Genomic DNA, 9991 nt, shown 5'->3' with positions numbered 1-9991 from the left:
ATAAATCAAATCAAATCAAAATCAAAATCAAATCAAATCAAATTTTATTAGTCACATACACATGGTTAGCAGATGTTAATGCGAGTGTAGCGAAATGCTTGTGCTTCTAGTTCCGACAATGCAGTAATAACCAACAGTAATCTAACCTAACAATTCCACGCTACTACCTTACACACACACACAAGTGTGAAGGGATAAAGAATATGTACATAAAGATATATGGATGAGTGGTGGTACAGAACGGCATGGCAGATGCAGTAGATGGTATAGAGTACGGTATATACATATGAGATGAGTACTGTAGGGTATGTAAACATAAAGTGGCATAGTTTAAGTGGCTAGTGGTACATGTATTGCATAAAGATGGCAAGATGCAGTAGATGATATAGAGTACAGTATATACATATGAGATGGGTAATGTAGGGTATGTAAACATTGTATTAAGTGGCATTGCTTAAGTGGCTAGTGGTACATTTTACATAATTTCCATCAATTCCCATTTTTAAAGTGGCTGGAGTTGAGTCAGTATGTTGGCAGCGGCCGCTAAATGTTAGTGGTGGCTGTTTAACAGTCTGATGGCTTGAGATAGAAGCTGTTTTTCAGTCTCTCGGTCCCTGCTTTGATGCACCTGTACTGACCTCGCCTTCTGGATGATAGCGGGGTGAACAGGCAGTGGCTTGGGTGGTTGTTGTCCTTGATGATCTTTATGGCCTTCCTGTGACATCGGGTGGTGTAGGTGTCCTGGAGGGCAGGTAGTTTGCCCTGGTGATGCGTTCTGCAGACCTCACTACCCTCTGGAGAGCCTTACGGTTGTGGCCGGAGCAGTTGCCGTACCAGGCGGTGATACAGCCGACAGGATGCTCTCGATTGTGCATCTGTAGAAGTTTGTGAGTGCTATTATAATTTCTTTTGCATATTTGTATACATACTTTTTTGGGATGCATGGCTTTGACAGGCCTGCAAAAGGACTGATGAGACCCAATGTAGGCAAACGTGCCAGGCAGTAAAGAGAGCCCACACTCTCCCCTGGTTCCAGATCAGTTTGGTGTCCCACTCTGTGCAGTGTTTGTGGGTACACTGAGGTTATTAGTCCGACAGTAGTTGAGTTACCCTCTCCAGGAGGTGTTAGGCATTCTGCTCTGCAGAACGCGTGATGTTTGGGTTCTGTGTGTCCCCTGGCATCTCTCAGCCAGCCTCTGGCATCACTCATTGAAGATACTGGTGAGGGAGAATGATTGCTCACATTTAATCACTGTAGCTCCTCTGCTAGACCTAGCGTCTACACAAACCGCCCATGTAGGTTTGGATATTTTTAATGTTGAAGAAACTGACGCAGGGAGCATGAAATCTTGCACCTCACCATGCACACGCTAGTATAGGGTACATATTCTCACTTTGAATTACATGGTGAGAGCTAAAGAGAGTAGGAGAGAGCAAAGGAGACAGAATTGTCATCACAAATACCATCCCCTTTATCAGGCTGCCGTGATTGGTCTGACTCCATTGCTGTAACTACCCTTTGTTCATCCTTTGGCTTTACTCTGACAATCATGTATGTGGTATTTATGTGGTATTCTTTTCTATCGCCTCCTGCTTGAGATTACTCAGATTAACCCATTGTTGTACTAGTTAACCCCGTTTAATCCATATCTCTGTCATCCATAAAGCTACAAACTATAGGTTGAGTCAGTGTAGAAGTACTATGACAGATGAGATCTGGGGTATCAATCCTCCTCTCCCAGCTCCACTGAGCGCTGCTGTCACCACTAGAACCACTGCACTCAGGATAAATGATAGCTGTATAGACCAGTTCTCAGGAAAGCAACATCATCATTCATTCTTGTTTTCTCCACCTCTGATCTGTGTAGCGTGAAAAATACAAAATGTTTGGGACATTCTACATGTAACACAATAGCCTTGGTGTGAAAGTGAAACCAATAAAACTCTCAAATCCCAGACCTGAAACATTATGCCTAATAACAGTCCTGGACTGTAAGTGAAAGCATTGTTCATGAAGAGCATGAGTTCATTTAGATTGCCATTTCAGGTGCGTCACTCAATTCATTTTTATCACTTGTCTTTGAAGGGAGGGATCTGATTCATGTGGATTCCTGGTCTGTTTATTGCCATGTAGATGGGCTCCTCCAACAAGGGAGGGGGCACGGGAGGATTCACGGGTGCCCCTAGGTGCTGTGCTGATATGAGTGGCACGGCTGATGTGGACCGTGGGCTGCTTAATTGATTCTGTCAAGCCAACTCCTATATCCAACACCTAGGCCTGCCCACCGTCATGCTTCTCCAATCCCATCCCTCATATCTACCACTGATTGTATCTGTCTGGCGAGTCGTTCATTTCCTGGGCTAGATCCCAAGACAGCCTTAATGTCCTCCGTAAGTATTCTCCCGTTAGCTGCCTAATGTGTCTGATTAATGTGCCTCTGGATCCTCCTGGACGTTTATGATATCTTGAGGGATGAGTGTGACAGAGACTGTATAACTCACGGTGAAGTGGTCACTTCCCTCCAGTCTTCTACAATACCAGCCTTCCCGTGTCAGCCTACTGAGGAGGAGGATGGTGAGTGTGTACGTTAAAGTATTGATTGAGTTAAGATGGCCGATAATGTGCCACTGGGGGCCAGTGTTAGTKCGTGTAATGTGTTAGGATGGCTGGACTTCATCTACCATGTCCTCCATAATTGTTTCTGCTCAGATTATTGTGAATTAGAGAAGCTGCAGCAGGCAGTTACCTTGGCTGTCAGGTGCCATAGTGTTGTATGTGAATCAATCCCAGCACTCAGACAAGCTGTTAGAACATGTTGCTGTCATCCACACTCACCCCTGACAGATGTAGGTTTAATATAATATCGCAGACAGTGATTATCTTTGCGGCCAAAGCACTGCTGTGAATCATAAAGTGTTACATTGTGTGTGTGTGTGTGTGTGTGTGTGTGTGTGTGTGTGTGTGTGTGTGTGTGTGTGTGTGTGTGTGTGTGTGTGTGTGTGTGTGTGTGTGTGTGTGTGTGTGTGTGTGTGTGTGTGTGTGTGTGTGTGTGTGTGTGTGTGTGTGTGTGTGTGTGAGTGAGGGGGTACATTAAATGGCACTTGAAGAAATGTTGCTTAGTGTCATTTTGTTTATCAGTGATGTTACAACCGTGATGGGCTGTGCAGACCTGTTGTAAAGTTTCAACTCTAGGGAAATGGCTTTGACATTGTCTGTCGAAGGCACTTTACTCCCGAGAGAGTGAGAGAGAGCAGGAGGGAGGGTGAAGAGAACAATAGAGCCTGATAAGAAGTGAGGATGCCTTTGACATCTTTATCAGTCCAAACAGACTCACAAATCAAGCTCTGACAGAGCAGAATCTGCTCAGTCTGTTGTGAAGAAGCAGAGTTTAAAAAACTTTATTAGTAACCAGTAGCAATACAGCAATGCTGCCAGTCTTTGCAATAAAACAATTACATTATCATCATCCTCTTCATTATTTGTGCTATTATAAGTTGTAGAAATAGTAGTCCTAATATGTATTGGTTTAATACAGAATTACTATTTCCCAGACCAGGAAGAAACAATAAGACAAAGTGTGGTGGGTTCACCTTACAAAGCTTCCTATTGCAGACGTAGAAAACTACAGCAGCATGCTGAGCGAAGATATCCAGTGGTAAGAAATCCATTTGAGAATTGAAGTCTAAAGCAGTCCTTGATATCAGAGGTTGAAGGGAGCTCTGATAGTTGACTGTAGCCCTTGGGCTCCCCTACAGTGTACTCCAGACATCCTTAGAAGGATTCATGTCAGGGAGAGAAAATAAGTAACAAAGGCTTGAAACCCAGAAAGGCTTGTGCTTTTGTTTGGTGAAAGTGAGGGAAGGACATGAGCAACAACAGGAGACATGGACTGTTGAGCAGGTGGGAGTCTGGGGTTCTGAAGCTGCCTCAGACGAGCAGTGATGCAGGGAGAGGAGAGTTGAAGAAGAGCTGGGTATCTGTCACACAATCCCTTTTCCTTGAAGACACACTGTATGTTCTGTGAATGATGATTGCTTATTCATCTCTTATATCTGGCAATAAAGAAGCAACTTGGAAATGGGAAAATATATTTTATGATTTCATCTCATTGAAGAAGTAAACTGCTAACGGGAGCTAGATAAATAGATCAATTCCCTACTCTGTATGCTTTCAGAAGTGTGTGAGTGTGTGTATGTTTGTGGCTGGGCAGGTGTGTGTGTGTGGGGGGGGGGGGGTTGTGGCAAATTCCCATCTTTGTGTGTTCGATGCACTCCTGTAGCTGCCGGCCACCCCTCTGAAGGTTTGAGGCTTTGAGGTTTTGTGTGTATTTGTGGTGCTAACATGGCTACATCATAGGGCTTTAAGAGAGAGAGGCTGGGTGGGGATCAAAGAGTAGTTGCTAGTGAAGGAGCGAGGTCAGCCAGCTAAAGCAATGAGGAGCTGTGAAGCCCTGCTTCTTTCAATGGCATGCAATTAGCCCAGTGATTTCCTCTAAAAGGCCATTTGTGAAACAGATGATTTTGAGTTTGTCATGTTATCAGCGGAGACCTGCCTTCCTCTCTTTAGCTGCCATCTGTTGGTGCTGCATTTAGCCCCTGGGCATATCTAGGTAATCTAGGGGGCTGCATTGCAACCCTCTATCCACACATTCAAAGATTTGCCCCTGCCCTCTTCTCTCCTTTTGTAGTTGGGAATAAATAGAGGGGATGGCAATAAATAATGCGGAGGGACACAACACTTTATCTGGCCTATAGTGCATCTATTTCTGTAAGGGTTGAGATAAAATACATCCTACAGTACAGTACAGTACAGCACAGTTTGGAAAGTGTGTGTGTGTGTGCGTGCCAGCATTGTCCGTTGAGTTGGGTTTGGCTGGTCCTGATGGTGCTGCTTTGTCTGGGTATCTCCTTGTGATACTTACACATGCTTCTCTCCCCCTCCTCTCCTATTCCTGTCCAGGTGTCAGACAGGTGTGACTATGTGTTTGTGAATGGGAAGGAGATGAAGGGCAAGGTGGGGATGATGGTGAACTTCACCTACAGCTACCTGAGTGCTCAGCTGGAGATGAATGTGTGGATCCCACGGCTGCCCCTCCAGATCGAGGTGTCTGACACAGAGCTCAGCCAGATCAAGGGGTGGAGGGTGCCCATCATGGCAAGCAGCCAAAGGTATGTGTCCCTCTTCCCCTTCCATAGAATCACATAGGCTCTTCTTCACCCATGCTGTCCTAGCCAGGTAAGTGGACAGAACATGGGAAATGGGGATGATTGAAAGAGCATGCACAACAGCTCTTATCGTAGACATAAGATACCTTGTTCTGCACTTTGTATGAACACTATTAATATATAAATGCCTGCCATATTTATCTCCAGCCAACATGATTTTCTGGCAGTACAGGATCTTGTTGTGTGCTATTGACAAATACGTCATTTATGTCCAAGTTGACATCAATTTAAAACGTCTTAGATGTTATTAAGTCCCCATATGGGGATGCCAAAAAGTCCAATCTGTGTGCTCTCTGTTTCCACTTTCTAAGAGGAGCTGAATTGAAGTGTGAGGTTTCAGACCCCATATTTGCATAGGGAGTGACGTGTCATGTTTTCTGGCCTATCCAGACAAAGAATCAATTATCTCTTCCACTGAGCGAGTGAGCTCAGCTTGAGAGACAGCAAATGAACGGTGACCGTTTAGAGAATCCAGACATTGTGGTTTCATCTCACTGTGATATTCTCAGCTGGATTTAGAGCTCTCAACATGAAAAGAATATTAAATCATTTCATATAATTTAAATAAGAGCACTTTCTCTTGATCACGTGCTTAAAGTTGGAGTTGCAAGGAGTTTGCACACATTTTAATGTTGTCTTTGTACCGCTCAGTGGACGCTTAGGAGAAAATTAGCTGTCAAAGGTTATATGAAATAGTGCCAATATTGTACTGTCACTAAGTATGATCATATTTATTTTACAGTTCTAAGAAATGTGACATTTTATTGTAAGTCGTTTATAATTGGTTTGTTACTATATTTAGAAAGCATTTCAGTCATTTCAAGCCTTATTGCCAAACTTTTGTTGAATAGGAAACAAACATGCTTGAGCTTGTGTCCTCAAAAGTTAGAACACCTCAGCAATTTATTTTAAAAAATACCAGAAAGGTGAGTTCCCGAGCTTTCTAAAGCTATGCAACATTACCAGTTATTGTTTATAGCCATCATAAAAAATGATTATGTTTGAGTATGTCTATTTAGGCAGAAATCTAAATGTTGTCCTATCATTCAACTTCAAGTGCAATGTTGTTTTTAGAATTGAATGACCCTGTACCAGTGCCTCTTGCCCCTCTCTATTAAGTATATTCTCCTGTGTGTAGTATTGTGTACAGAGGGAGCCCTGATCACACTGACTGTATTGGATTGCCGTCATGGTGGGCTCACACAGGGTAATGAGGGCTGTGTTGTGTTGGACACAACTACCATGGTTGCTTCTGGTTCCTTCTGGCTCACTGCAGGGCCTGACATTATTAGAGCTGTCTGAAGGTCACCCCTCTCCCCCCGGGGCCGAGGCCTCGTCTCCAATAGCACCTTACCCACCATTCTGCTGGCCTCACACTCTTTGACACCCATCAATGGAGGGAGCAGACATCAGGTCAACATACTATAATTAGTACTGGACATGTTCACTATTGGACCTGGTTTGAGTCCCCTCTCTCACCTGCCAGCCTGGACATGAAGGCATCTGGCTCCTTTATAATTAGCTGTTATCTTATTCAACATTTTCACTGACTGAGCTGAGAGGCATATAGTTTGGATTTGTGGGGGCTTGTTGTGTTATGTTGTTTTCCTATTGTGTGTTGGTATGCCCCTATCAGCAGGGACAGTCCATTTCTGTTGTCCTTGTTGATGAGTGTGTCTGGTCTGGCATGGAAGCTGACAGACCGCTGGGAGTTTGTTTCCTCCCTGTCCTGTTCTCATCTCTGTTTATCAGGGAATAACAGGCGTAACCTTGCAAAGTAGCGGGGTGACTGGTGACGAGAGCGGGCACCGGGCACCCGTCCACAGTCCAAGGAACCCACAGAGCACGGGCCCATTCAGAGCCTCAATACCAAGAGAAGGGACCTGCCTCCGTCAGATAGGCTGCTAAGTGAGCCACAGAGACGAGACAGAGAGAGAGAGAGAGAGACCATTGGGAACCAGATTATGTGTGTCCAGGCCTGGGAGTGGAGTGCTTGCCAGAATGCTAGCTCCACAGTCTTGCATTTGCGGGGTTTGCCTCCCCCTCCCAGCAGCCCCCATCAAAACATGGACAAGATAAGTGTTTACAGGCAGGCACATGAATTAATTCCCCTCGCTCAGGGATACAAGTGTGCTCTCTGTGAGGGATGTGCAACATGTCATGATGATTTTCTTCTCATGGCAATGTTTCCTTTGTTCCGGGACCGGGTTGCGTTTGTGAAGGGTTCTTATGTTCTGTTTTAAGAACATCTGCATGTTTCTTATTATGTAAGTGAGTGTATGTTGTCCTCAAATGCTGACCTTGCCAAAACAATGTCACTAACTGTCCTCTTTCGACATTACAATTTGGACACGCTCTCTCCCCCGGGGGGAGAGATGTGTTGGCCAGAGAACTGATCTCTCTGCCTGTCTGCCTGCCTGCTCCCTGCCTGCCCTGCTCTGTCTCTCCCATTCTGGTACAGGTGCACTCGCCACGCTCTCTCTCCCCATAGCTTTGCTCGCCTACATCATATGCATACATCACTGACTTTTTATTGATCTGCTGTTGGACTATTTGATTAGTGACTCTTAGGGCAATAAACTAACATGTTGCTGTTGTTCATTTTGCTGTTGTCTACCCTTGGCTTTTACAATGTTGGCGATACTTTTAGAGCCCGTTGCTCTGTGAATGAGAAAATATATGACTGTTTCTCCCTGAGTATTGTGAGAAACCCCACGCTTGCTCCGGAATGCACGTGAGAACTATGCACATTTCTCCCAAACAATATGGGAGAAATCGGACTCTTGCGCTCACATGTCATTATGTTCTCTTGGTACTTAACCATGTCTCTGGATTTTACACTCCTGAATCTCCTGAATCTCCTGAAATATGTTACGTTAAAGACTCTGGTGACTATGGATTCTCGTTCAAGTGCTGTCTGTAAATCCAAATGTTGTAACCCTCGACCTAGACTTGCCATTATCTTGCCGCTTCTATTGTCTGGAAATATGCAATCTAACCCAGGTACTGACATTCTTACCCCTGCCCAATTAAGTAGTCAGAGTGGCCTGAAGTTTTTGCAAATGAATGTAAGAAACCTTCTGCCGAAGCTTGATTTTGTGGATATATGGATAAAAACTGCCGACCCGGATGTATTTATGCTTTCTGAAACCTGGCTCCAAAAATCTATTACAGGCAAAAGTATTGGCATAAATGGTTACAATGTTTTTCGTACAGATCGTAAATCTGAGGGTGGTGTTGCTGTATATGTAAAAGACAAGTTCTCGGTGGTCGTTCTGACTTCTGTTACTAAACCTAAGCAATTTGAATATCTGTCTTTGAACCTAAACCTTGGCTCATCTTTAAATATTGTTGTATCTTGTTGTTATAGACCTCCATCTGCTACTGTTGGCTCTCTGGATTGTACTTTCGAAGTTCGAGTTTGTCCTGATGGGTGATCTGAATCAGGATTGGTTAACATCTAGCTCTGATCAACTCAAAATTATATTCAATACCTATAATCTCACTCAGATTGTCAACAGTATAACTAGGTTGAATATAAAATATCCTCTGAAATCCTCTTGGATTTGATCTTAACCAATACTCCTCATCGTTTTAATGCTTCTGGTATTGTTGCAAATGACATAAGTGATCACTGTGCTGTGTGAGAGATGGTAAAATTCCTAAGAAATCTCCACGTGTCATTACGAAAAGAAACAGGAAGCGGTTTGATATTCAAGGTTTTATACATGATGTATCTAGCATTGAATGGAATAGATCCCTGATGTTGAACTACCCTTTTCTTACTTCCACAACGCATTCCAGGATGTATGCAATAGGCCCCGTTAAAAAAATTCAGGATTAAAGGCAGAGAGAACCCTTGGTTTACTAAGGAACTTACAAAAATCATAAGTGAACAAAATGCTATGTGGGCTAAAGCAATAGGGACTGCTTTGGCAGATTATTGGATGGCTTTTAAATGTCTTCGAAATATGGGTGTGGCTATGATCCGTAAATTGAAAGGAGACCACTACCTGAAATCTACTTCAGATAATTTAAATAATCCATCCAAATTCTGGCAAGTAGTGAAAGGTTTGGAGTGCAAAAAAGATACACAGCTTCRCAAACAATTGTTGGTCGATACACAGATTGGAACTGAGAGAACTTCCATTCTGAAAGCCTTGAATCAGCATTTTTTTTTTTAGATGCAGGCAGTTTATTTGAAAAGGTCAAAGGTATAATTGAGCCCCCTGTGAATTTACCTGACACCCCTCTGCTCTCCTTCACCAGGTTCTCCTTTTCATCCTTCTCTGTTTCAGAAGTGTGTAAAGCCCTCTCTCTTCCCCAATCCCATCCTCACACTGCCCAATCCCATCCTCACACTGCCCAATCACATCCTCTCTCTTCCCCAATCCCATCCCCACACTGCCCAATCACATCCTCACACGGCCCCAATCACATCCTCTCTCTTCCCCAATCCCATCCTCACACTGCCCAATCACATCCTCACACGGCACCAATCACATCCTCACACTGTCCCAATCACATCCTCACACTGCCCCAAACACATCCTCCCACTCTGCCCCAATCAAATCCCCCCACTCTGCCTCAATCACATCCTCACTCTGTTACAATCACATCCTTCCACTGCCCCAATCACATCCTCACACTGTCCCAATCACATCCTCACACTGTCCCTGTCATGTTTTGTCATTGATTATCATGTCTTGTCCCTGTGCTTCCCTCTGCTGGTCTTATTAGGTTCTTTCTCTTTCTCTCTCTCTCT

At 44.1% G+C, this 9991-nt stretch overlaps 1 protein-coding gene across 1 annotated transcript in view; it reads left to right on the top strand.

Moving 5' to 3' along the window:
• Positions 1-9991, top strand: part of LOC111975056 (transmembrane protein 132C) — a 203475-nt gene that overhangs the window by 182910 nt on the left and 10574 nt on the right. The window contains exon 6 of the mRNA XM_024003219.1: positions 4961-5169. Coding sequence (XP_023858987.1) covers positions 4961-5169 — 209 coding nt within the window. The remainder of the gene's footprint in view (positions 1-4960; positions 5170-9991) is intronic.

This window comes from Salvelinus sp. IW2-2015, linkage group LG15 (genome assembly GCF_002910315.2).
Source record: "Salvelinus sp. IW2-2015 linkage group LG15, ASM291031v2, whole genome shotgun sequence".
Classification (NCBI taxonomy): Eukaryota; Metazoa; Chordata; class Actinopteri; order Salmoniformes; family Salmonidae; genus Salvelinus; species Salvelinus sp. IW2-2015.
The sequence above is the reverse complement of the archived record's forward strand: the minus strand, read 5'-3'. Positions and strand labels throughout refer to the sequence as shown.